Source organism: Tetrao urogallus (genome assembly GCF_951394365.1).
Source record: "Tetrao urogallus genome assembly, chromosome: Z".
Classification (NCBI taxonomy): Eukaryota; Metazoa; Chordata; class Aves; order Galliformes; family Phasianidae; genus Tetrao; species Tetrao urogallus.
Window position 1 is genome coordinate 66,727,106 of NC_136816.1, and position 26,271 is coordinate 66,753,376.

At 54.7% G+C, this 26,271-nt stretch overlaps 1 protein-coding gene across 2 annotated transcripts; it reads right to left on the reverse strand.

Moving 5' to 3' along the window:
• Positions 1-4,334: 4,334 nt before the first annotated feature.
• DNAJB5 (DnaJ heat shock protein family (Hsp40) member B5) lies at positions 4,335-16,322 on the reverse strand (the record flags this gene model as incomplete). Of its 2 annotated transcripts, none has more annotated exons than XM_079548357.1 (4): positions 4,335-4,568; positions 8,387-8,985; positions 12,119-12,366; positions 16,285-16,322. In XM_079548357.1, 4 exons carry the CDS (start codon positions 16,320-16,322, stop codon positions 4,335-4,337), a joined length of 1,119 nt encoding a protein of 372 aa, XP_079404483.1. The 2 variants fall into 2 exon arrangements, with proteins under 2 accessions (XP_079404483.1, XP_079404482.1); XM_079548356.1 differs by lacking the exon at positions 16,285-16,322 and adding an exon at positions 15,540-15,607.
• Positions 16,323-26,271: the final 9,949 nt, after the last annotated feature.

Here is a 26,271-nt window from a genome sequence, read left to right on the forward strand (position 1 = left end):
AAAAAAAGAATAAAATCCCACAAAACTCTAGCCTCTAGGCTCTGGCAATTCCTTTATGCAGTACTGCCACAGCACTGGCAATACTGCCTTGTAAATCCCATGTCTCACTTGCAATCTTGAACGCTTCTCAGCTGCCTCTCTTGTGTAGCACAGCCAATATTTGTGCGTTTTCCTGGAGTGTGTGTAGTTGCTCTTTGATGCTAATGGAAGAAAGTGGTTGGGCAGTCTCTCTCCTGTGCCCCAACTTGGAAATAAGCACTGAGTTAAATGGCAGGTATCTGGTGTTGCTTCTCCAGTGCTGGCTGTGAGCTGTTGGGTCTCTTGCTGCTTTGGCTCTTGTGCAGCAAAGGACTCCCTGAGGAATCCTCTTCTCATCAGCCCTGCTTGAAGATGGTCGCAGAAGGGTTCCTGGGCTGTTCCTGAGCTTATGATGCAGGATAACCCAAATGTGGTTAGGGAATGGGAGCTTCCTCTGATGCTGTAGCAGCAGTTTTGTGTAAGACTCTGCAAGGAGACTTCCACCTTTGTGGAAGCAATCCCTGTGTCCCTTTGGGCTTCTGATGAAAGGTTTGGTTCTTTGCTGTGAGCCTGCTTTTTGTTGTGATTCCATGTAGTCTCAGTAGTCAGATTTTGATCCACTTCTTGTGCTTTTTTTTTTTTTCCCTTTCACATCCTGATCCTTGCTTTATTTTCTATTAACTGAAAAATGTGCTTCTGCTGTGCTTATTTCACATGAGAGAAGCCCTCCCTGGGCTTGGCAGCTGGTTCCTGCTCTGTCTGCGTGCACCCTTGCTCATCTGTGGCTGGAGCCCACGGCTGTGCCTTGTCTTTGCAGATCTGAAATCAGCACAGGGTAGAGAGATGCATGCTCTTAGGTTGAACTGTCACAGCAATTTCCTTCGGCTAATTTGATTCTCCTTACCTAACTTGAATGTGCAGCTTTGGCCACCAAATGGTAGGTAGGTATCTTTCACCAGCCATCTGCATTGTCCAGCTTTGGGCTGCATTTAGCAGTGTGTGGGATGTTACAAATGGGATTACCTGTTGCACTCACCCAAAAAGAGCAGTGCACCAGGCTGTATGTGATCCAGCTCTCAACTGAAGAGTGCTTGGCGTTTTGGCTGTCAGATTCACAGAAGAGCTGTGTGCTCTCAGCTACTCAGGGCTAGCAGGAATGGGATTTTTGCAGAGATGAGTAAGTAGAGACTGTGCTGGAATGAACAGTAAAGGTGCCCACAGGGTTGCTGGGGAGACTCCAGGGCGTTTTGGCCCCAAAGGCTGCCACATTTAGAAGAACTCCGTCAGATCACCTGGACTTAAAGGGAAGGAAATGAGGAGTGAGGGGAATCCCAGTGTGGCAGAGTGATGGGGCTATCCAGGAGAAAAGGGGGGCTGGGGAAAAACGCACCAAAACTGAGAACACTGCTTAAATAGCACAACGACCTGCTGCTGGCTGCAGGAGGAGGCTGGGGGAGCCCCTGGGAGGCTGGGCAGCGCCTGCTCAGGTGGTCTGACCTAGTTCAGAGACCCATTCCAGCACAGTGCCTGGCTGTCCTTGCACCACCCGCGTTCAGTGCCGTCAGGACAGCGCTGCCAGCTCGTGGGGATGTGCTGCTGCTTGGGAAAGTGTGCTGTCTGCAATCCAGGGAAGGGTAAAAGGCTATTTCTTTAGGAGCTCTTCTGGACTTATTAAAAGCCTTACCCAGCTCTGGCACTGAGCAGATTTCTTCTTCACAGGTGCTTTGGGGATGCCACCATGCACTGCTGAGCTTGGGCAGTATTGCTGGCAAATCCAGCATCGGCACTGCTGTGCACCCTGCAGCCTGGGGCAGGAGGCAGGGGGTGCTGTGTGTCCCAGTTTCTTGGATCTCATTTCCCTGCCTCCTCTCCTAATTACAAATACTGATTAAATCCAGTGGAAGGGCTGGCACCCCTGGGAACTTCTGGAGCAGTGGCTGGGGCTGGAGTAGCCCCCAGGTGGACAGAGTCTGGGAGCTTGGCTGGGCTTTTCCCATGTTGCCATGGCCAGAGCTCCCTGGCGTGGCCCTAAAGCCATGTTCAGCGCGCCCCAGCCGTAAAGCTCGGCTCCACCGGGCACGAGGTGTGGGGCGGGGAGGCCCCCAATGGCCAAGGCGCTGATTTGCAGGCTGGTTTGGCATCACCCCGCAGCCTATGGGCCTACAGATTCCTGCTGCCAGCAGAGGGCAGACGGTGGCCGTGCTCACTGCGGCTCCAGTCCCTCTTCCCATCGAATTCCTGACCCAGCTTGCTCCGAAGCCACCAGGGGTGGACCACGGCTGCTGCTGTCCTCAGGACCAAGCTGCGGGGTTACACGCAGTCCTGGAGGGGAACGGGAGGGAAGGATTGATGAAAAGCCTCGTTTCAAGCTCCTCCCAAAGCAGCTCGCTGTGGTCCTTGCCCTATCCAGGGTGGGAGGTCTCAAAGAATGGACTTCCTTGGTGGGTTGACTGCACCGATGGACAAGCGGATTTCCTGGCACCAGAGGGAATTTCCCCGGCTGCATCCTGTGCTGCTCTCCTCACCGAGCACTGGGGTTCCTCTGAGAAGAGCTGGGTCCCAGCATCACTCCAACGGGAGAGATGGGACCAGCAGGAGCCCGAGGCCCTTCCCCTGTACCAGGGGTGAGCACCTCCCACCACAACACGTACCAATGAGTTATATTTTTCAAAATATTTTTTATTTTTCTTCAATACTGACATTACAAAAAAAAAAAAAAAAAAAAGTTACATAAAAAAACAAACAAACAAAAAAAACCCAAAACACTATAAAACATTCAGGTCTCATAGAAACTGAGAAAAACAAAGCAGCTTGCATCTGTGTGCTGACCTGTCTTCTCGCTCCATCAGTGTCCACCAGTTTTCTGCATGCTGAACTCCAGAGAGATCAGTGGAGGGAAAAGGCGGCGCGCCCCAACCTGAAGTCAAACTGGTTGATAAATTAAGTAGTGCTTTAATAATGCAAGTGCTCTATCCCCATGCCCACGGGCTGTCCTCCTGCCACGTGATGCACTGTACAGCTGTATACCTCCAGATCCCTGCTTCAAGCCAGTGATTTCCCTTCACAGAAAGGTGCCCGGGGAAGCGCCTTGGCTTTCTCCGCGCCGCTCAGGCAGGCGCAGAGCTGCAGTGGTGGAGGAGCCCGGCTGGCCCCTCCAGGGAAAAAAATGGCAAGAGGCAGAGTTGGCCGAGGAAGGTAAGAAATATAAAAATTCTCCTGATGGAAATCCGAAGTTTTTAAAAAAATACAGCATTTGAAAACCAAACCACCAAGCAGATTGCCTCATGCTCCTCTCAGCTCCACCGTCACACTCGGAAACACCTCCTGAATTAGACTTCCTTGTAGAAAAATATATACACGTGCATTTCTCTACCTATTACAATCCATAAGGTTGAACTCGAACACTAGTCAAAACCACAGCTCTGCTCACGCTTGGCTCTGCTTTTGCACCCAGTCTTGTGCTACACACATTCTCCACTCTCACAGGCAGGTTGTTTGTATGGCTGAGCTGCTCCCCAACAGCGGGGTCAACCACTCCAGGAAACCCAAAACGGGCAGAGAAAACCCTTACGGAGTTACCTAACGAGCTAAATATATGTATTAAAAAATAAAGCAGCAATGCAAACTCAACACATCTGAACAAGAAAGCTCCCAGCCTGGGCAGGAGGCTGGAAGGGACCGTCCCCACTGCTCTGAGCTCCGTCCATTGGCACAGGTGACACTCGGTGGTGGTCTTGGCACAGGAGAGGGGACCGCAGTAGGATTGGGTGCTGTGGTCCCAGGTTAGAAACGGTCCGGTAGGAGCGGTCCCTTGGCCGTACGCGCTCAGGACGGTTTCCTTGGCACCTCGGTACGGCGGGACCTTGAACAGCAGCAAGTATCAAAGAAGGGAAGAGAAATCTAACACGGAGGGATGCGAGATCCCGTGAAGTCCTATTTACACTGCTCTGAGCTCCCTACAATCCCACCCTCCGGTCAGAAGGTTGGCTTGAAAAGCGGGTGACACAAAAACCACAAAGTGATGCACATCCCCAAGTCACAGCCTGTGCCGTGCGCTTGTGCGAGGCAGCAAAGCCGGACCTCTGAAAACAAAAAAAGGCGGCAGCTGGGAGAGAGGTGAGGGCAGGAGACTCTCCCACCACTGGAGTACAAAATAGGGCAAGAGGGGCAGAGGTGGGTGGGACAGATGGGAGTTTTGGGGAAGAAAAGTGGGTTTTTTGCATTTGAAAGTGCTCTGGCACCTCTGCTCTGTGTGAGCCAGATGCTGCGGCACGTGCATTTGGAGTATTGCTGCTTGGAGGAGAGTCCCCGGGGCTCTAGGAGCATGGGAGGTGCTGCTTGAGGATCTGTCTCGTCTGGGGAGCTATTCTGTCCGGGAAGCGGATTTTGAACTCCACGATCAAGTCTCCTCGCTGGCTGGGGGCCTTGGGGAAAGGCAGCCCCTCCCCGCGCAGTCTCTTCACTGTGCCCGGCTTGATGATGTCGTTGCAGGGCAGCGGGATCACCCTCCCGTCAATGGTGGGAATGTTCACGGTGCAGCCGCATAGGGCCTGAGGGGACAGGAAGGGAGACACACCATCAGCCGGCCCCGTAACTGCACCACGAGAGCCCTGAGCCTCCCACCCTGTGTTGCCGAGTCCCCATCCCTGCTCCTCCCCACGGCACCACCAATGACCAACAACAAGCGGCCTAAATTTAGCTCCTCGCCACCTGACTGGGGAGCTGGGACGGGGATAGGGGCAGCCGAAAACCCAGCTGAGCTCATCGGATGCCTCTGCGGTGCATCAGCTGTCGCTGCGCAGACCTGGGGTTATCTATAGCACAGCCCAGGGCACGTGGCACGGCACAGCCACGCGGCACAGCACCATGCTTTCCTGGAAGCTGGGGCCGCCATGGGTTATGGCATCGCGCCGCTGCCCCACGGCTATTTTTACACCTTGGTGACCCAAGAAGGAAGAGGCAGTGAGGCAGGACCTGAAAACGCAGGCCTGGGGAGTGTGACCCCAGTGGGCCCTGCATCCCTGCCACAGGGAGGTCTTTTCGTTCTCCATTCCCCCATGGCAAAGCCAAGAGGTGATTTTAAAGCTGCCATTCTATCCCTGGAACTGGGTGCTGCCTACTGCAGAAACCGGCAGCAGCCGCAAACCAGCCTGCATGAGCAAGCCACGTGACGTGGGAATGCAGCAAGAAAATCCTTGTGTCCTTAAATAACTCAGACAGCTCTGCTGTATATGTGGGCAGCAGTGTCTCCAGGCTTTCAGCAAGGAGAGAGGCTGCAGAGCGATAATTCTGGAAGGGGAGGACTCCTAGGGCTGGTCCTGCCCTGCACACAAAGCACTTGTCCACCCCCATCCCCAAAAGACACCCAAAAGGAAGTAGGGAAGGATGCTCTGCAGCTGCCATCCTCTGAAAAAGCTTCCAGAGCCATCGCAAGAGGAGGCACCAGCAGGAACAGCTCTCCTCTCAGTCTCTGTGCTGCTGAGGCTCTGCAGCAAAGCCAACACAGCACCATCCATGCTGGGCTTGGATCTTGGGCTAAGGAGGTGGGAGGCTGCAGCCAGGTTTCAGGTTGAATATCAGGAAAAATTTCTCCCAGAGTGAGCGTTTGACATGGAAAGAGGGCAGGAGAAAAGCGGCTGGGATGTTTGCATCCAACCCACAGAAGAGAACGGGGGGTTGATGGAGCAGAGCCCTGCCAGGCTCACACATGGGTGCTGCCCCCCAGCACGGTTCTTGCCCTGCAAAAGCTGTGGGATGGGAGCAGAAGCAGGTGGGAACAGCACATACAGACAGGATCTCAGTGTTTCCTTCTGAGAGCCAAGATGTAAGAGTTTGAGGCGATCACTCCTCCACCGTATGTTCCTATTTTTTATCCTTCTGGCCCAACTTTGCTGCCGTGTAGGAAAACTGGTTGTTCAGGCAACACAAGAGCCCATATTGGGGCGAGACGCAGTGAGCGCAGCCATGGGAGCTGCCCTGCATCCTAGAAAGTGTCTCAGTTTCTGCCTGGGTATGAAACCGGCGTGGGTTTGATGTCTGAGCTGTGAGCGCTGAGCTCTATCTGGGTCAGCAGCAGTCCCACTCTGCTCGTGGCAATGGGGGGGCTGCTGGTACTTCAGGGAAGGTGATGTCAGGTGAAGGATGTTGTGGGGTACTGCTGCTCCCATCTCCTTGAGAACCCAACAGTGCTGATAATCCTACTGGGAGGCTGACAGGGCTGTTAGTGTTGTCACTCCTCCCTCCCTTAGCCACCCACTGTAATTTTTGGAATGGATAGTTCCCTGCAGCCCACAAGGCTCTAGGGAAGCCTAGCTCCACTTCCTTCATCTGCAGCACCCATGCCCCAAGGAGCCACGCAGCTGCCCATCCTTGGCAACCCCTCACCATCACCTCTGCTTGACCTGGCACTGCTGGAGGCAGCTCTGGGGGTTGCAAGTCCCAACCACAGAGCCAGCAGACTGAGTTCACCCCTACTACAGTTTGGGAAGGAGACAAAAGAAGCAGGTGATGCTGCGTCCCCAGTCCTCCTGCCCTCCCCATGTATCTGCACATGACTACAAGTGGGACTGCAGCTCCCAGCTCCTGCTGGCACCGTGCTGTGCTGCTCACTCCAGCATTGAAGCTCAAAGCTCCAGCTAAAACAAGGCTCCTGCAAGGATGAAGCACGAGGACAGAACTAGAGGCTATAGCTGTAGGCTTAGATGAAGAGGTTGTGCTGTGATTTGCTCCATCACATACTGAGATGATGGCATATGGAGCTGGGGAGCTCCTGGCATCTGCTCACGTTTTGCAGCTCTTAAGCTGCTGCGACTCATGGAAGATGAAAGCAGTAGAGCACTGCCCTACCCTGGCAAGCATTGGGCTGAGGATGGCAGCCAGGCCAGCAGCTCCCCCACGTCTGGTCTGCAGTGAGGCTGTGCAAAGAACAGGAAGCCCAGCTCAAAGAGATGAGGAATTTGCCCAGACCAGCAATTTCCAGCAGTCTCTCTTTGTGACTGCATCAAGCAAAGCAAATGCCAACACATGCTCTGTTGACGGGCAGCTGGATGGAGACCACAGACATCTTGCAGGCAGGAGCCAGGCAGTTTCTCAGCTTGCTGCTCCAAAGGCAGAGCTGAGCACAGCTCTGTCCACCTGGACTAACAGGTCAGGCACTGACTAAAACAGCTTGGGGTTAATTTTAACAGATATGGGAGCGCACAGAAGGAAGCAGCTGTGATATAGCATGCAGGATGCCATAAATGAGGCAGCCTCTCCCAAGTATTTCTAGAGAGGCCACTTGCCATAGGAATAACCTCTTTGTTTGAATCCGTTCTGCACCACGATGTAAAATCAGCTCCCATCCTACAGGTTAACATGAGAGGAGCTTGCTTCAGAGCACCCAGCTTTGCCTGCCCCACAGTGCTCCCTTGACCCCAGGACAGCCAGTGTCAGTCCGTGTCATCACAGAGCTCTCAGCTTGCTAGCACGCTCAGCAGCTCACGTTTCCTTGCCTCAGGTCTGGCCCATTGAGCTTACTTCTATTAAATGCTACTGAATTTCAGAACATAAATCTGTCTTCAAAGAAAAAGAAAAAAAAAAAGAGCTCATTAAGAAGACAGACAGCGTCTACAGTCTGAAAGGAACAGCAAATGGCAGCTGCCATAATCGTCAAAGTTAAATGCAGCTGCCAGCTGGGATTTATTAAAAAGCAGTTAGCAGCAGCAGCGAAGGCACATCTTGAGCTGAGGTAAGCTCCCCTTCCTTTCCCACCTTCACCTGGTTTGCTGCTCTGGCGTGAGTCGCGCTGTGACCTCCAGGACTGATGGCAGGAATGTGCTGCATTTTGCTCACAGGCTGAATATTTTGTTTAATTTGCTCTGTATTTAGGGAAGGAAGAACCCCCCCAAAAATCAACTGTTTGGGCTGAAGCAGTTCTCAGCAAGAATGAGGCGTGACCCTGTCTTCTGACCAGGTGAAAAGGTACCATCGCCATGTGGGACAGCAGAGCCACAGCTGCGTGGCTGTGAGAACAGGCAGGCACCAGACTTATGTCAGAAAGCTTGGGTCCTCCCTTGTTCCTACAGAGCACCTGAGCTCTCTTCCATATACCCTACTCTGAAATAGAAGGGTTAAGGCACACGGGTAAGGGAGAAAATGGGTAAATACCACCTGTGTTTGCTCCAGACGCGCTCAGCAGAGATCGCAGTACCCATGTTCTACACCCAGCACAGCAGTTGAGCAGCTCTCCAGAACTGAACGCTGGTCTCTCGTGCCCCTACCTGGTCCCCCGTCAGCACAGGATGAGGCCTGGCTCCCATCCTGGTTCATGTGGCACAGCCACGTGCCACCTCTCAGCCCGTGCCATTTCCTTCCCACCGACACTCACCTCTTTAAGACTGATGTTTGCGGTGTAGACCACATTCGTCCCATCCCTCTTGAAGTGCGAGTGAGGCTTGTCCTTGAGGATGAAGACGATGTCAGCAGGGATGTTGTCTGGGGTGGCGTCCCCTTCTTTGGGGAATGTGATTTTGGTTCCCTCCTTCCAACCCCGTTTGATGACAATGTTAAGGATCTTATCCTCAGTTCGCATGGTCCGGCCATCAGGATTGAGCCTTCTGCGGGTGATCTTCATCCTCTTGGTGGAGCCATGGTAGATCTCTTCCAGGGACACCTTGAGCTCATGGATGACAGGCGGGTCTTGGACCTTCCTCCGTGTGTGCAGGGACTCCTGGTGCCGCCGGTGAACCCCATTAATGCCATTGAAGCCAAAACGGCCAAAGGCACTGAAAGGATCATCATCATCATCGATATCCATATCTTCCTGGTCAAAGCCATTGAACATCCGGGAGCGGCTGCTGGCGAAGAAGATATCGAAAGGGTTGGAGCCTCCAAAGAAAGACGCAAAAGTGGCGTGGGGGTCTCCATGGAACGTGTAGTGGAAAGTGTTCCCTGAGCCACCAGAGGAGCCACCTCCAGTCTTAAGACCTGGAAGAGAATGGGGAAGAGAAGACATTAATGTTCCCTGCCAGGAGAAAGCTGCTGAGACCCACGGCACCTGTACTCCTCGAGCAGCAGCATGATCTCCACAGGCCGGGGAGGCACCATCTCAACCCCTGCTTGTATTTTGCATGAAGCTGCATCAGAGGAGGGTCAGATTGGTTATTAGGAAAAGCTTTTTCAGCAGGGGGCGGTGGGCACAGAACAGGCTCTTCAGGGCAGCAGTCGCCACCCCAAGCCTTCCAGAACTCAGGAAGTGCTTGGACAATGCTCTCAGAGAGGGGATTTGAATTTTGGGTGTGGTCCTGTAAGGAGCCATGAGTTGGATGATCTATGTGTCCCTTCCAATTCGGGATATTCTGTGATTTTGTACCCAGCAAGCTCAAGGTCAAAAGCCCTTCTGGTCCCGTTCTTTCTGAAATGCTTGCTTGATTACCTCCTTTCATCCAATATATTTCATGACTAGCCCATATCCTTTTTTTCCCTGTTGGCAGGCTTCCTTCCATCCTGTTGTGCCTTCCAAGCCTGAACAAGTGAACCCTTCCAGTCCCATAGCACAACCTCATCACTTCTAAGTGTAACAGCAGCACTTCTTGCCAAACACCTTGCCCAGTCCAGAGAAAACTAGCTAAAGAAACCCTGCGCATTACAGGAGGCTAAGAATCCCACCATCTGCCACTGTGAGCGGCAGGTGGAGCAGATTTGCCATGGCCAGTGCTCTGGCCATCATTTAGTCAACAATACTCAGTCAAGGCTCACACAAAACCCACCGTGGGTGAGTTATCTGCTACCCAAGGTGAACTACACTGACAGCTGCACCACAGGTAATCCCTAGAGGTCACACCAATAAGATGCCTCTGGGGGCCCATTTTTTGACCAGGGAAAGGTTAACACAAGCCAGACTCAAGAGCTATTTTCAGGGCATGCTGGTGATAGTAAAGGACTATTTCTGATGGGTTGCTGTTGTGCCAGTACCATCCTCACTGTTGGCAGCAGGAGGGGAAAAACACAGAGGGGACACACTCTGACTGCGGAGCTTATCCTCCTGGGTGGAAGAGGACTTTTTCTTCTCCTCACACTCTCCCTAGCTGGGATCTCCTTTGCCCAGTTGGGCTCTCAGCCTCCTCGCGGGGTCCACAGCTCCACAGGGGGCGAAAAGAGCAGCAACATTCCTCTCCTACCTCTCAGCTGTGCAGGTCTAGTTTTGAGAGCTTCACCTTTCCCTGGCATGGTTCCCAGGTTGGGGGCTGGGCTGTAGGGCAGGAGAAGCAAACCTCGCAAGCCCATCTCATTCCATGGGGCCCAGAAAACTCTCCAAATACTGACACCTGGATCACGTTGCTGCAAGCTGTAGCTCAGTTATTGTCCCAGGTGTGCAATGGGAGACAGTATTTCCCAACCCCAGGGATGGGTCATTCTCTCCTAACTGGAAGTGTCCTGGTGCATGACTATGGGCAGCAGAGACTGGGCTACTAACCAGGGAACTCCGGAAATAACTCAGTGGCTACCAGCCACAGGGAAATCCAAGCCCTGCCCTTGCACATGCAAAAAGCCCACAGATGCTCAGCAGCACAGAGCAGATGGGAGATGACTGAATCTGCTGGGGCCACCAGCACTGCTCACTGAAGGCACTTGGTGTTGCTGGTGCTTGAGCTCTGCGGAGCAGATGCTGGGATTTCTGCAGGCAACCCCATGTCCCCTAAGGGCTGAACCTGCTGCTGCTTCTGTTTTGGGTAACTCAATCCCAAATCTAGCTATGGGGCCAGGGATAACGAGGTACAATCAGTTCCAAGCCCCACTGCCATGAGGGGCTGTTCCCCCACAGCTATTTTCTTCTGCACTACTGAACTCACTCTTACTTCAGCAGCCCCTGCTGATGGACTCTGACCCTGGACTGTGCAACCAGCAGCTTTCACCTTTACACAGTTGCTTTAATTCCACGATGCCCATCAAAGGCAAAGGCAGGGTCTGATTTCAGCGGTGCCCCCAAGGAAATGCTACTTTCTCCCTGGAGAAAGCTGCTTCTAATTTTAAACAGCAGCAAATCACCGTGGCTCTGTGCATCCCCTGTGGCAGTGACACAAATAACGGGTTGAGTAATGCCTATAGGCAGCACACTGCCAGACAGAGATTTCCTGGAACTTCACCCAAGATTTGCTCAAATAAACCTAGAGGGATTTTCCCCAGGTCTGCTCTCATATCCTGACTGCTGACAACCTCTGGTCACTTCTTCACAGAGCTCCTCTGCTTTTCGCTTAAGTTTCAGATACTTCTCATTCTCCAGCATCTTTCAGGAGTGCAAATAATTTCCATCGGTCAGGAGCAAAACTCTGTCCCCTCTCAAGTCTTGCCCCCTAAGATTGCACAGCACAGGGCCTGTTCTATGCCAGCTGGGCCAACAAAGGAATCTCTGCTGTCCCAAGAGCAGGTGCACCTGCTTGCTGGGCCCCCAGGAGGGGCTGCACCTTCCACAGAGCACAGTGGACCTGCTGCTCTTTTCAGCACCCAAGTCCCCGGCTGATTAATGCCGATGCTATTCAGTGCTCTCCTCACCCTCAGCAAATGGGGTTGCAGGCTTCCATATTCGACTAATAAGGCTGTGTGTGGTGGAGCTGCTCTCCTCCTCCATGCCAACCGGGAGACAACAGCAGCCGCTTGGTTTCAAAACAAAAAACCTATTACTTAAATTGGGAAAAGCTTTGAATCATGTAGGTCAGCCTGTCCCAGGGAGAAAAGTGGGGCTGGCAGCACGCGAACATGGAACCTGTGGGGGACATGCAGGCAAAGAGAGCACTGCTGTGATGGAAATTTAGGTCGAGGAAAGGGTTGCTCTAGCACCGTCCCAGCACACAGGCTCCATTCTCCTCCATCACCTCAGCATTCAGCTTTTTGGGGCGGCACTGCCAAACACTAGGTGCCATCTCCTTGGCTGGGGAGCGGGGAAATGGGTCAGGGCGTTACTTCTGGCAGCAGAGCAAAGCGGGACTGGTGGAGAAATGATTCTCCCACTTCAACTCCCACTTGGAGGTACTGCAAGCTGGGCGTTAGCACCCCATCTCACCCATACCAACCTCCTCAGGAGCCTGGGATGCCTCTGTGTCCCCCCCCATCGTCCCCTTACCTTCCTCCCCATACTGGTCGTACACAGCTCGCTTTTTGGGGTCACTCAGCACGTCGTAAGCCTCCGCGATCTCCTTGAACTTCTCCTCGGCATTGGGGTCTTTATTCTTATCGGGGTGATACTTGAGGGCCATTTTCCGGTAGGCTTTCTTGATTTCATCCTCGTTGGCTCCAGACTGGATGCCCAAAATCTTGTAGTAGTCCTTCCCCATGACGGCAGTGACGTTGCCAGGCGCTGAGTACTTATTCCTGAAAGCAGAAAGATGGCACTCTGTAAGGTGAGCACAGCACTGGGGCACAGCGGGAGGTGGGATCAGCACCCACTTATCACAGAGCACCCCGCATCGTACCATCCAGCAGCACCGCAGCCACCCCAACTCAAGTTTTCCTCCGAGGCAGGGCAGAGGCAAAGCACAGGGAAGCTTTAGTGCGGCACGGCCAGTGCTCCCCTTGGCTGCAGCTTCCCCTGCCCCATTGCCAAGGCAGGGACAGAAGGAGCCATCCCGCGCGCTCCGCTCGCTGGACAGGGAGCACCACACGATGAGCAGGGTGCTTATAGGGGCGAGGACGTCACCGAGGCTGTTGTAGGCGTGACAGGCTAAATGCAGCCGTGCCCTCCCTCCCCCCACGGGGATCTGCAGCCCCATACCGGGCACCAACAGTGCTGGGGGAGCAGCGGGGACTGCGCCGCCGTGCTCACCTTAGAGGAACTTCAAACATTTTTGTTCCTGAAAGCAATTGGCATTCAGCTGGAGATAAGTGCTTCCAGCATGTCAGAGCTGTAATTTGTATTTAGCGCAGAGGGAACGAAGCCGTTAGACAGAAACATCTTGCGATGGTGGGAGGCTTTTTTCTTAAAAAAAAAAAAATTAAATAAAATGCTTTCTAGCCTGACTTGCTCTCCCTTAGAGCCTCCATGTAACTACTGCAGTAAGCCAGAATTATTAAGTGTTATAAGAGACGGTGAAATGCAATCGCAGCCTGACACGATGCAGTGAGGTCAGCACAGGCAGCAGCTCCCTGCACTCACTTTCTCCATCATGTGGGAGGCTCAGGACCAAGCCATGCCTATACTAAGGCATTGAAAACCCAACAGCCATAGCCCAAGAAAAAGGGGCGGCAGTTAATTCACTCCACAGGCACGCTGAGGGCACAGTGAACCCGGCACGATCATGGAAACTTGGGGAGCAGCTCAATGAGTCACGAGGCCACACTTCCCAAATAGCATTTTCCATTGTCTTTTCCCATTCGGTTTCCCCACTGAAGGCTCCAATTCTCCCAAGCCAACCCACACCAGCTACCTCCTCCTTAGAATCCTAGAATCATTAGGGCTGGAAAAGACCACTAATATCACCAAGTCTAACCCCAATCCACCCCCACCATGCCCAGTGACCATATCCCTCAGTGCCACACCTCCACATTACTTGAACACCTCCAGGGACAGTGACTCCATCACCTTCCCAGGCAGCCTGTTCCAAAGCCTCACCACTCTTTCTGAAAATAATTTTTTCCTGATATCCAACCTAATATCCTTGCTGTGCTCTCCCGCAGCCCTTGCCCTAGCCAATCCTCTGATTCTCAGTGTGTTTCACTAAGCACTTGTGCTCACTCCCACTCCCCTCTCTAGACCCATGCTCTAATGCCAGCCTAGCTCCTCCTGGGCAGCTCCAGCCTTCTGTGCCCCTTCAGCAGACGTGTTTCCGCATCAGCTGTCCATCTTCAGGGCCATCAGGCATTCTCCTATCCTTGCTCCAACCAGACCCAGTGGAGGTCATGGGGGTTACCCTTGTTATGCTAGAGCAGAGGAGGCTGCCAGCCTGCTGCCGGACCACATCTGCAGGGCCTGCACAATGACCCCTGCATCCATGGGTCCATCCACAGGGCCATGGTTTATTGGGCATGGTGGTAATGGGTTGATGGTTGGAGTAGATGATCTTAGAGGTCTTTTTTTCGACCTTAATGATTTTATGATTCTGCCTTCCTCCAAACCACCAGTTTTACCCCTTCTGCTCCAGCCCCACGTTACATAGCTTCAAGTCTGGAGGATGGGGCCAGACACCAGACTCTGCCCCATATGCCTGTGGGGCAGAATGGAGAGGCAGCACCGAGCTATTGTTAGAGACATGAGAAGGCCTCTGGGGGCGTAAAGAGCATCCTACAGCATCTTCAGATCCCAGCTTCTAAATGCCAGCACGTTTCTGTACCAGCACAGCCCTCCCGCTTCTGTGCTAAGAGCCACTGAGCCCACACAGCCATTACGAGATGCTCTACCCCGTGCCCACCACCATCTGCATCTGCTCTATGACTCCCAGCAGGAACCTGTGACAAGGTGTGGGGGACGCAGTGGGTCCCCACAGGTGGTCCAAAAGGTTGTTTTGTGCCACGCCGTAGAAACAAAGCACTACCACAGCCAAAGTCAGCCATTCCTTGCCCAGGGGTAGTGGCAGCCCAACGCACCCATCCAGCCCAGGACGCAGCCTCCACATGCACGGAAGCTCCTATCTGAGATACCCCTAAAGAAAACGGGCCACCTGCAGCAAGATCAAACAGCAGCCTGCAGACAAACTGCTTCTATGCCCTGAACAGCAGACTTCACCCAAATTGGTGCTACCACAGACCCCACAGCGATTCCTACAACCTTACAGCAAACCCTGCCCAAACCTGCATGCACCACCAAGAGGTCTTTGGCTGGCAGGACGCGTGCCGGGCTCCAGCCCATCCCTGGGCACCACCGGTCCCTCTCCCAGCCCTTGGGATGGCGCACCCTGTGCCTCCCCCCCGCTCACCGCTGCTGCCGTGGGGTGCCCAGACGGTGACCCTCTGGGTCCAGGCACACTTCGGAGGCGAGCGTCACACGTGTGGTGGTAAAACACGACTCTGTCCCCGCACAGCCTCCCTCCCACCTCCCGACATCAGCTGTGCCAAGCACAGCCCCACTCTCCCCTTCTGCTCAATCATCCTTCGCTGCCTTCCCATTTAACCCTGTCGAGAGCAGGGGAAATTGCTGCTGAGATGGTGGGTGAGGAGCACTGTGATGGGCGAGGATTTCAGCATTTCAGATTTGCCTTCTGAGCCAGGACACCGCAGTGAAAGGTGCTGCCGCGCTCGGAAAAACACGAAGCAAAGCACTGCACAGATAACCCCGCTCCCCCCTTAACAAAAAGGCAGCGAGACCTTTGTTCCAGCACCACACATGACATCAGATCGTCCAGCCCCAGGATGGGCAAGCGGCTGAATAGCAATCATTTGACGTAATCTCCCTGCTCCGCAGTCATGTAAGGGAACAAACCCACAATGAGAGCGGTCCCACTAAGATTTTCCATCCCAGACCATGAGGTCACAGCGGGGCGATAAGCGGTGCCAGGGCACCGCGTGCACTCGAACCACAGCGATTCTCACAAGACACACAGAGAGCCACTTACCGAAACTTCATAAACACATTCATGCTCCAAGCGCTCCTTCGTAAAGGCTCTAATTTTATTTTAAACATCACCTCAAGGACAGCGGGTGCAGCGAGGATGCGGGCGTCACTGCCAGCGCGTCCTCAGCACGGGGCGAGCGCGACGTCCTTTGTGTGCTGCCATCCCCTCCCCGCCGCCGAAACCCATCAATGAAGGCGCTCGGCAGGCAGTGATTTTCCTCTCATTGGTTTCTGGCAGATTGCTGGTGCCGGGAGGCACAGAGCTCCCACATTAAGACATTTCCGCAGCAGGACTGCGTGCCCTGCCTGTATCCCAGCCCTCGGCCGCCCTTTCGCCGCCACCGTCCCTGACCCCGGCTGAGGGCAGGGAGTCCCCGCGCTCTGCAGAATGAATGGTGCACTCCCTCTGTCAGGCTGCTGCACCCACAAAGGGAGGGAGAAAAGTAGGACGGCATCGATGCGCGAGGCGGGGAAAAGTCGTGGAGAGCTTGGTCCCCCGGGGCCCCCTCCCCAGGCACAAGCAGAATGGGTTCAATGGATGCGGTCTCATTGGCAGCTGCAGCCCAAACGGCACAAAACCTCCTTCTGGGATCACCTTCATTGAGAAAAACCCGATACCATCCCGTCCTCCCCCCTGAAGCCCACAGTAACTTTGGAGCTGAGCATCCTTCCGCAGGTGCCCTGGGCACCGTGTCCCCATCTCAGGGATGAACCCCGCAGCCCCAAGGCTTGGGGTGGATGCATACCTCTCCGCGCGGCTCCAGAAAAGCAGGATGGCCGGCATGGCAGCACCGGGGCAGGCAGATGAAGCCCAAGTTTGGTCAGGCAGCACAAGGGGAGCGCGGCAGCGGGGCAGGCAGAGCCACCCGTGCCCGTGCTGGCTGCCAGTCGCAGAGAAGCAGCCAGCGATGTCATGAGTACACGCAATGAATCATCCCTTCCCCAGGCCCCCACACGCACCGCCCGCTTTCCCCCGCCCCACCGCCAGCCCCCCCCAACCCCCTCCCCAACTCAGCACCTGCGTGGGGATGGGGTGAGCCCGCCCCTGCGTGTGGGGAGGGGGCTAATCATCCCCAGTGCTTCCATTGAAGGTCTCCCCAAGTTTTTTCCAGCCCCAAGGAGATAATTTCATAGGAATGGGGCTGAGTCCCCTCCTCACCCCATTCCCAGCCTCATTAGCAGCCTCATCAGGATGGGGCTCCCCACTCTACCCAGCCCCACTGGGATGCCATCGGATTCAAGGAGATAGAGTTCAGCCCTCACTTCGCTCCCCACACGGGGTTCCCATCTGCACTCCTGCCGGATGCCCTCATGAGGGGTTCACCCCGAGTGGGCTCCCCACTCCCAGCCCATGTGTGGGGATGGGACTCATCTTCTTCCCACATCGGGACCCCACTCCCTGTCCCGCTCTGGAGATGCCTGCATTTGGATGGAATTAACCCCCCATAGGGGCTCCCTTTGTAGCCCCATCGGAGCATCCATCCTTGAGTGGGGCTGGAGTAAAAAGCCCCCTCCACTCCCACGGAGGGTTCCCAGTTTCCACACTGGCACCAGGTAGAGATGGGGCGCAGCCTCCGCACCGCTCTCCCATTCGGTGACCCCATTTTCCACTGATGGGACTGCAGACCCCCCCCTCCTCCCCGCAGCCCCTCCACGACCCACGTGGAGCAGATTGCCCCCAACCCACTGCGCCGTCCCTGAGCAGGGCGAGGTGACCCCGACTGGGAATTGGGGCGGTGGGGTGGGTAGGAAAGGCAGAGTTAACCCTTTGCCCTCCCCACACACTGTCACCTCGGTTGGGGACAGGGATTAACTCCTTCCTTGCAGGCTCCGTGTCAACACGCTGCGACCCGGATGGGGGGGAGGAGGAGGTTAGCCGTTCCCTCAACACCCGCTCCACTCCTCACGGGGCAGGTGGGGAGTCAGGGCGGGAGGTCACAAAATTACACTGTGGGGGTCGGGGGTTGTTAACTCCCTCCTCGCCAGCATTTCGTGTTAAACCCTTCCCTGCCGCTCCCCGGATGCGCTGTGATTCGCAGCGAGGGGGGCACGAGCCCCTTCCTCCCACCCCCAGGGGGACATTGATGTCACACCCGCAGCGGGGCGGCGGCCCCCCCAAGGGGACACGCTGACACCCCACAGGGCGGCTTCGAGGGCGGCGTCCGGCCCCATCCACACGGCCCCGGCAGGACCGGTCCCGGCGCCGCCGGCACTCACCGCTCGCGCTGTCCCGGGGCGCCGCGCACGCACTCTGCCGCCCCCTCTCCCGCCCCCACTAGCCGTGACGTCTGGGGAGTCCCGCCCGCGCTCCCCGGCAAAGAGTGGAGCGGAGGTGGTGCCGGCCCCGCCCCGCCGCATTCTATTGGATGCAGGTGGCGTCCGTCCCCGCAGAAAGCCGCGCTGATTGGTTTTCGCCTTTCGGAAGGCGAGGAGAAGGGAGTGGGTGGAGCCGAGACGCCCCTCCTCTCTATCCGCCACCGGGCATTGGACAGTTCAAGCCGACACCGCCCCTCCCGCGCGCTGTCATTGGGTGTAGGCTCGGCTCGAGGCTCCGCCCCCCCTCGCAGCGCTCGTGAGGCGTTGGGGAGCGGCGGGATGCCCTCGCGAACCTTCTGGAACGTGTGACGTCACGGGGCGCAGCGCGGCGCCCCTCCGGCGGGCGCGGGGCCGGACGAGCCGCCATCTTGGGTCCCGGCAGGTAGCGGCGGAGCCTGGCGGCGACCTCGGGTGGGCAGTGCAGCACCGAGGGCTCCCTTGGACTGAGCTGTCCCAGGGAGACAGCAGCGGGTCTGTGTGCCTGGAGCCGTGCGCAGGGTGTGGGTTCCTGCTCCTAACAGGGGCCGTCTCTGTGGAGGGCAGGACGACGCCGCTTCACTGTGGAGGTGCAGGTCCCAGGCAGGACCGGGTGCCGCTGTGGCTGCTGAGCGCTGCGTGTCAGCATGCAGGGACAGGGCACTGGTGCAGGGACAGGGCACTGCTGCTCCCCACACGGCTGCTGCAGGCCTCGTGCTGTTATATTGGCTTCCCGAGGGCCGTGCCTTGCAGGAAGAGCCGCCCTTTGGGAAGCCATAGTTCTGTGTCTTGTGCCTGTTTGGAAGACTTCTCTGGAGCCTGCATCCAGGAGAAACGCACCCATGAAGTCCTGACTTCAGAGCTGGGAGGTGATGTGCGTAATGTGCTGCTGTCGTGATGCAAGTGCCGTGTCGTCGTAGCCGAGTGGAGGAGGTTTCTGAATGGGGTATTTCAGGGGGATGTTTGGTTCTATAGCAGATCAGACGCAGCATGGGTCCCCCTGCCTGGCCCTGTGCTGGGGCTGGTGATACATTTGCTGTCTCCTGGTGGCATGCAGGTGGCTGCCCATGATCATTTCTGCCCATTCCTGAACTGGAAGAGTCAGTGTTTGCACTGTGCTCTTCGCGCAGCATCTGACTCATCGTGATATTAAACCAGCACTTACTGTTATCTGTCTATCTTGCTGTCTATTTGTTTTGCTATCTGTGTGCCTTGAGGGATCGCTGCTCTTGCTACAAAGGGCTTGTGCCGCTCATGCATTGTGATGCCTGTGCCCTGGGCTTGCAAACTCCTTCAGCTCCCTTTCTGAGTCATTCATCAGTGAAGGCATTGCAGCCCTGGGGCACAGCAGGCTCTGACCTTGTCTGCATTCAAAAACGACCGCTTGGTGTGCAGCTGTGTGGGCTGAAACAAGGACAGTGGGAACAGGCGCGTTTACCGGGAGGCTACAGCATGGGGCCTGAATGCAGCCTGGAGGCTGCCAAAAGCAGGGCAGGAGAAGGGTAAGCAGAGCCCTTGCCTCCCTTTCTGGATGCTGTGGTTGGCTGTGTCCTCTTTAACCAAAGTTGCTCTTCCACAGTCTATTATCCACCAGCACATCCGGCACCCTTTTAAAGAAATGCTAGAAAAACACAGGGAAGGGTGATGGGAATAATTAAGGCTATGAAGCAGTTTCCATACAAGGAACAATTACATAAACTAGCTCTCTTCCGTCTGGGGGAAGAGATGACTGAGGGAGGGATGACGGAGAATAATAAAATCATGTGTGTCTGGGGGAAGCTGAGCAGGGAATGGCTGCTCGAGCTCTCTTCCTTTAAAGTGCTTGCTGCCACCACGTGCTAAAATTGGCAGTGGTACCTCGGGGCAAGAGCGTGCTTCCTGCAGCAGTTCGGGATTAACCTGTGGAGCTGCTGACTTTGATGAGGAGGATGCTGAAGGTGTGAAAAACTTGTCTGGGGTCAAAATGCAATTAAGCAAAGAGAAAATCCACTGCAGATTGGTGAGCACGGTGGTGATTTTTCTGGCTGAGAAATTTCCCGGGCTGTGAGCTGCTGGGGTCAAGGAGCACACTGTGAAGGTGTCACCCCAATCTTCATCTCTTCCCAAAGCCTGCCTTAGCAGTTGAGCCTCATCCCAGGGAGAGAGAGCGGGGAGGCTGGGAACCATGGCTCAAAGCAGTGGGACCGTTTTTCTGATGAAACATCTTACATAATTATCTAGTGTTTGAAGGTCAGAACAGCAGATGAGGCCATTGAGCTCTGCAACTCCATATATGCATGTTAGGTGCTGAGTCCCTGCTGCTGTAAAAGCAGTAAACAGGCCTCTCCCATGGCTCTACCGCAGCCTCCTCAGGCTGGAAGCTTATGTGGGACACTCCTCAGCCTTGCGTGCACAGATCCCAGCATGGCTGAGCAGACAGGCAGGAGCCATGGCACTCACTGCCGCAGTGCCCCCAGTCCTGCTTAGGCTCTCCCGATCCATGTGACACGTGGAAGTCTGGCTGGGCAAGCTCCAAAGATACATCTGAGGACACCGGGCTTGGCGGCAGCATCAGGGTTTGTACTCTGTTCTCTACAGTGGGAGCAGCGCCCACGTATTCGGTGCTGTCTCTTCTTCCTGCCTGTTCCCATCCTCGGAGATGCCACCCTCCTTTTTCAGCACCCGGAGCTGCAGGATGAGGAAAGGGCTGAAAGAAAAAGCCATATCCGTTTTTTTTTTTTCTTTCTTTTTTTCCTTCTTTTTTTTTTAATTATTGTATCACTCTTTATTTTTTCTTGCTGAGTAGACACCTCCTTCCCTACCGGTTAGTGTCCTAGCTGTGATCTCAAGTGGTCATATCTGCAAGGTGGTGCTGGTGGTGGGTTGTCTTCCAGGTCTTGGGGTCAGCTTCAGCCTGCATGCTGTGTAGGTGAACTTGGTCATGAGGGCACATTCTGTTCCTCCGTACTCTGGCAGCCCCTGGTCTGTCCCCGGAGGAGACCATCCAATTGAGGTGGCTCTGCCAGCCACCAGTACCTCCACCATTCTTGGGAGCCTCAGCACAAGGCCTGCCTGACACTGAGCATGAAAGGGTCTCCAGGAGGTGTCTTGCCCAAAGCCCTGCTCAAAACAGGCTCAGACGTGGGATCGCAGAGAGTTGCTTAGGGCTTTATCTGGGCTGGTCTTGAAAGCCACTGAAGGCAGCAGCAGCACCGGAATATTTTGTTCCAGCAGCCTCTCCCACGTCCTTGTGACACTGCATCTCATCAGTCCCCCCCGACTCCTGAGGGCACTTGGGAGGAAGGGGACGGAAACGGCTGTTGGTGATGATGGTGATGTTTAGTTTGTCCTTGCCTATTGATGCCGAGGACGCCGGCTGCTGCCTCCCCCTGCCAGCACTGCCGCCGGCCGCTCCGCGCCATGCACCTGTGGGGGTGGCATAATGAGCCGTGTCCTCAGCTCAACCTGCCGCTTCCTCTCCCGGCAGCGTCTGAGCTGCCAGCTGGGCTGTTTCTTTTTCCTTTCTGCCTCTATTCTCAAGTGGTTCACAGCCAGTGTTGGCATCCTCTGTCGGAGACCTCCCCCCAGGCTGATCGTGACGAGCTACCATGATGAGAACCTTGGGCTTGTGAGTTGCGTGGAGATGGGAATGGCTCTCCTTGGGAGGACTTGGTCCTCTCCAGTACCCACACCTGTGCCCAGAGAAGACATTCCAGAGGACTGGCCAAAACCAGAGTGTGGGAGTGGGATGGGAGGGCAGCAAGGTGAGTTCTGTGAGGTTTGGTGGGGACGGGATGCCATGGAAATACGGTTACAGACATGGAAATTGAGCCCAGAGTGGCTGAACCCAGCATTTGGTTGAGGTATTCCCTGCTGAGAGAGCTTGACAGTGGCTGGGATCTTGTGGCGCATGTATTCTACCCATCTGCACCCTTCATCCAGCAGTGTAAGGAGCCCGAGTGGCATTGATCACCTCTGGGGAGACATCTGCACATGCTACAGTTCAGCTTGGCTCCATTTCAGCTTCCAGCTGTTGATGTCTGCTGTGCTTTCCTTAGTAAAGAAGTATGGCACCTGATGGCTTCTCCTATGGATAATTCCAAATTATACTTTTAATCTACAGATGTTCCCAGAAGTGATGCTGGCTGTCAGGGCTGCTGCTAGAGTTAGGCATGCCAGAGCCAGACAAACCCACCATGTCTGTTTTGTGTGTGTCCAAGCTGCAGATCTGTCTGGCACTGAATCCTTAATTTCTGAAAGGAGCTGACTGTGGCAAGGCCCTGTCAGTTCGTCAGGGCTCCAACTGGTATTCATTTACTGTAGAAAGCTCAATAATACCTTGGTGGTGTTACCAAATTATGACTTATTAAAAACAAACAAACAAACAAACAAACTTGGGATTATCCAGCAGAACTGTTTTCTGAAAGAATGCATTGGCTTCCTATTTTATTTTTACTGTATTTTATTCTGACAGCCTTCTGCATAGCACAGCCTTGACAGGACAACCCAAAAGCTGAGGGAACCCTGAGCTCTCCTCTGACTCACGGAATCACAGAATATACCGAGTTCATCTCTTGGCTCCACAGAGGATGGCCTGAAAATCAGACCTTAATTAGCTGAGGGTTCACTCAGGTGGGGATTTAGAAGTGTGTGCTGGTCCTGCACAGCTGTGCAGCTGTTGGCCACATCTGGAGCACAGGAGCTCCAATTCCCAAAGCCATATCTTAACCTGAGGTAGTGGGCTGGGAGGATGCAGCCTTGAGAGCTGCTCAAGGCACTGGAACAAAGCTGACTGTGGCTAGACCGCTGCCTGTCTGGCAGAAGGGTCCTGGGATGGGGGCATCACAGAATCACAGAATTGTAGGGGTTGGAAGGGACCTCCAGAGATCATCGAGTCCAACCTCCCTGCCAAAGCAGGCTCCCTACAGCAGGTCGCACAGGTAGGCATCCAGGCAGGTCTGGAACATCTCCAGAGAAGGAGACTCCACCAGCTCCCTGGGCAGCCTGTTCCAGTGCTCCGTCACCTCACTGTAAAGAAGTTCTTGCGCACATTTGTGCGGAACTTCCTATGTTGCAGTTTCCTTTTCCCTTGTCCTGTCTCCACTCACCACTGAAAAGAGTCCGTCCTCGCCATTCTGCCCCCCACACCTCAGATATTTATAGACCTGGATCAGGTCCCCTCTCAGTCTTCTCAAGGCTGAACAGACCCAGTTCACTCAGCCTTTCCTCATAGGAGAGATGCTCCAGGCCCCTCACCATCTTTGTGGCCCTCCGCTGGACTCTTTCCAAGAGATCCCTCTCTTTTTTGTACTGGGGAGCCCAGAATTGGACGCAGTTGTCAGGCTCCCTTTTCCCAGGATCCTGAACTCCACCATCACTGTAGTCAAGATAGCCCTCAGTCTTTGTACCTGGTTAGTTCCTTCACTAGGAATCAGGTCCACAAAGGTGTCTTCTCTTGTCAACTCATTGATCCTGTGACATGGTGAAGCCGAGCCGCAGTGAGGATGAAGGGAAGCAGAGAGCTAAGGTTAAAGAGGGTGCAGACAAACACAGCACTACGGTTTGTTGAAAGGGAGAAAGCAAAGAGGAGAAAGTCACAGTGCGGAGCGCTTGGGGAGAAAACGAACAGCACCTAACAAAGCGCTGGGAGAATTAATGCTTGTGCAAAACCAGCCTCGGGCTAATTTCCCGTGCCTGAGCCTTCAATAAGGGCAGCAGCGCTGAATGCGCAGCCTGAAGCAGGGAAGGAGAGTGGGAGGGAGGCGGGGAGGAGAAATTGTCACCGCTGAAGGGGAACAAAAGCTCGGCACTTTCGATGAGCCCGGACTGGGGCGGCTGCACTGCCTGCGGCACCGGGGAGCCGCCGCATGCTGGGACGATTGCAGGGCTGCTCCTTGGCACGAGGCTGTCCTTCAAAGGGTGTAAAGCCCAGCGGGGCTGTGGGAACAGCGTGTTCACGGCCTGTGCTGGTGGGGAGAGAACGATCAGAGCCGGTCCTAAATTTGGATAAGCTGAAGGAAAATGAGGAAGTAACATTGGAAGTTCAGCAAGAGAGGCAGCTTCAGTGCTTTTGCTTCCTTGGGGTGCAGTGCTCAGTTCCTGCAGTGCTGGGTGCCATGCGGGTGCTGCACCGCAGCTCGGTGCTGTCGGGAGGCTGCCAGCAAGGGGTGGGCGGTGGAAATGGGATGTTTCCTCGGGCACCTTTTTTATTTAATTAAAATTTTTAAAAAAGGAGAAGTTATTCTAGGAAAAGAAATGAGCTGAATGTACTCCTTCTTTCTGCACGGTGCATTTTCTTGTCCCACCCCCAGCCAGAGTTATGTAAGGACGCAGTCAGAGCCGGGTCATGCCAGGTGCAGATGGGGTGCAAGCATCTCTGCCCCATGTGTCCTGTGTTTGCTGAGCCCTCAGCACAAAGCCATGTGTGCACCCATGTGTGCATGTTGTACGCGCACATGTTGCATGTGCTCTGCGTGATCATGTGTGTACACACATGTATGCACATATGTTGCATAAAGAGTAGAGCTTTGACTTTGTCAGGGTCTCCCCATAATAGCTTTCACTGGACGGTTCCACAGATGTTGAAAAAAACCAGTTTATTGAAGTGACAGACAGAACAGATCGGGCTTGCCACTGATAAATGCCCAGCAGCAACAGCATCAATGCATGTCACTAGTGCTGGCAAAACACTGTGGCTCTTCACCAACAGATAAAGCACAGCACTTAGCAAGAAGACATCACTGTCCTGGAGCAGGAAGAGGAGTGCAGTTTCCCATATCCCCTTCCGTCTCTCTCCTTCAATCTCTCTTCCTTTCTCTGCTCCTCCTTTCTCTTCTCTCCCTCCAAGATACTTTCCCTGAAGTCCTAAACCATACCTGTTTCTCTCCATGGGGTGATGTTGAGCATCATTTGGGTGGACAGTTAAGTTCTACATGTTCAGTATGAGTTAATGAATTAAAAACTCTTACTCTGGGTATCGTGGCCTTTGAGAGTCTGTGCTGAAGTGTTATCAGGTTTTTTGTCAACCTTTAGCCAAAACAGGACTGTCCTGCCACTAGACCCCCTCCTTCAGCTGCTTTTGATGCTGACATCATGGATCTCCATCTTCAAGGTTTAGATAAGAGAGAAGCCGGCAGCAGCATCTTTAATGTAATGCTAATCTCACAACACACTGTGTGTGCCAGCATCCAGTGTGCGTGCCAAGATGATACCTCCAGCCCAGGCCTTCCAGCCCAGACATGGAGTTTTCGGATGTTATGCCACAGTCCCCTGCAATGATGCCAGAGAAAGATCATGCGCTGCTCTGCATCCCTCCAGGACGAAAAACGTGTATTACATGCACTGCATGCACAAACATCACACATCCCGTGGCATGACATGGTGCACACCATGTACATGCATGTGCCATGCATGTGCTGCGTGCTGTGCAGACACACGTCACAGCCCTTGGTCTCTCATGTGCAGAAGTGACATGAGGAAGGCAATGGTGAAAGTCACCCTACTGGAGCAGGTCATCCTCTGGGAGGGAGTCCAGCAATGGGAGGAAGAGGATGGCTATGTGCTTTGCAAGCCCCTTGTCTGGGGAAGAAAAGCTCTCATGGAGCAGGAGATGGGGGTCAGCTTTGCTGGGGATATGGCTGTGGGCACCTCTGTCTGTACGTGCCCATGTCTGGAGGGTCTCCTTTGTCTGTGGGGACCCTTCTACCTTCTGAGCCAAGCCATGCAGGAAGCATCTCCCTACTGTAGGCATTTGGGACCAAAAAGAGGCGGGGGAAGTCCATCCCAAAGCAAGCGTGGGTGCCCCTCTGCAAAGAGAGGGATTTCACTGCAGGTGAAATCTCCTCCATCCATGAGCCCCCCATAGCATGGATGCACAGGGACGTGTGCCAAGCAAACCCTCAGCGTTTAGGAGCTGAGTGCTGCAGGCAGCAGCTGTGGGGGTTGTCCTGGAAGGGCCAAGCACGTCTGGCACAGAACCCATCCTGCACCCATGCTGCCTGCACCTGCTGGGCTTCCGGGGAGGCCGCATGAATGAGGCAAGTCGCTATTTCAGCGCTTCCTCCGGCGAGGCTTCTCCTTTAGAGGCAGCATGTGTGGGCGCTGCCTGCGTATGCGCGGGGGCTTGCTGCCTGCGTGTGCGGGTGGGTGGCGATGGGGGCTTCGGGAGAGGCTTTGCCACGTCAGGGAATTCACGCTGGGGGCTGGCGTGCCCCTGCTGGCCCCGCTGCACCGTCTGCCGGGTGCTGCATTGTGTAATGGTGCTGCTCCCTGCACCGGGTTTCTGGGATGCTTCAGATGCCCATCGTTCCTGCAACCCAGTGACATCCCCTGGTGTCCCCCCTGTCTGGAAGGGGTCTGTTGCAGCAGGTGGAGGGGTCTGCTATGGGGAAATGCCTTTGGCAGCCAAGAAAAACCCCGAAACCAGACTGCCCTCTTTGTTCTCCTAAATACCTCTCAAGGAA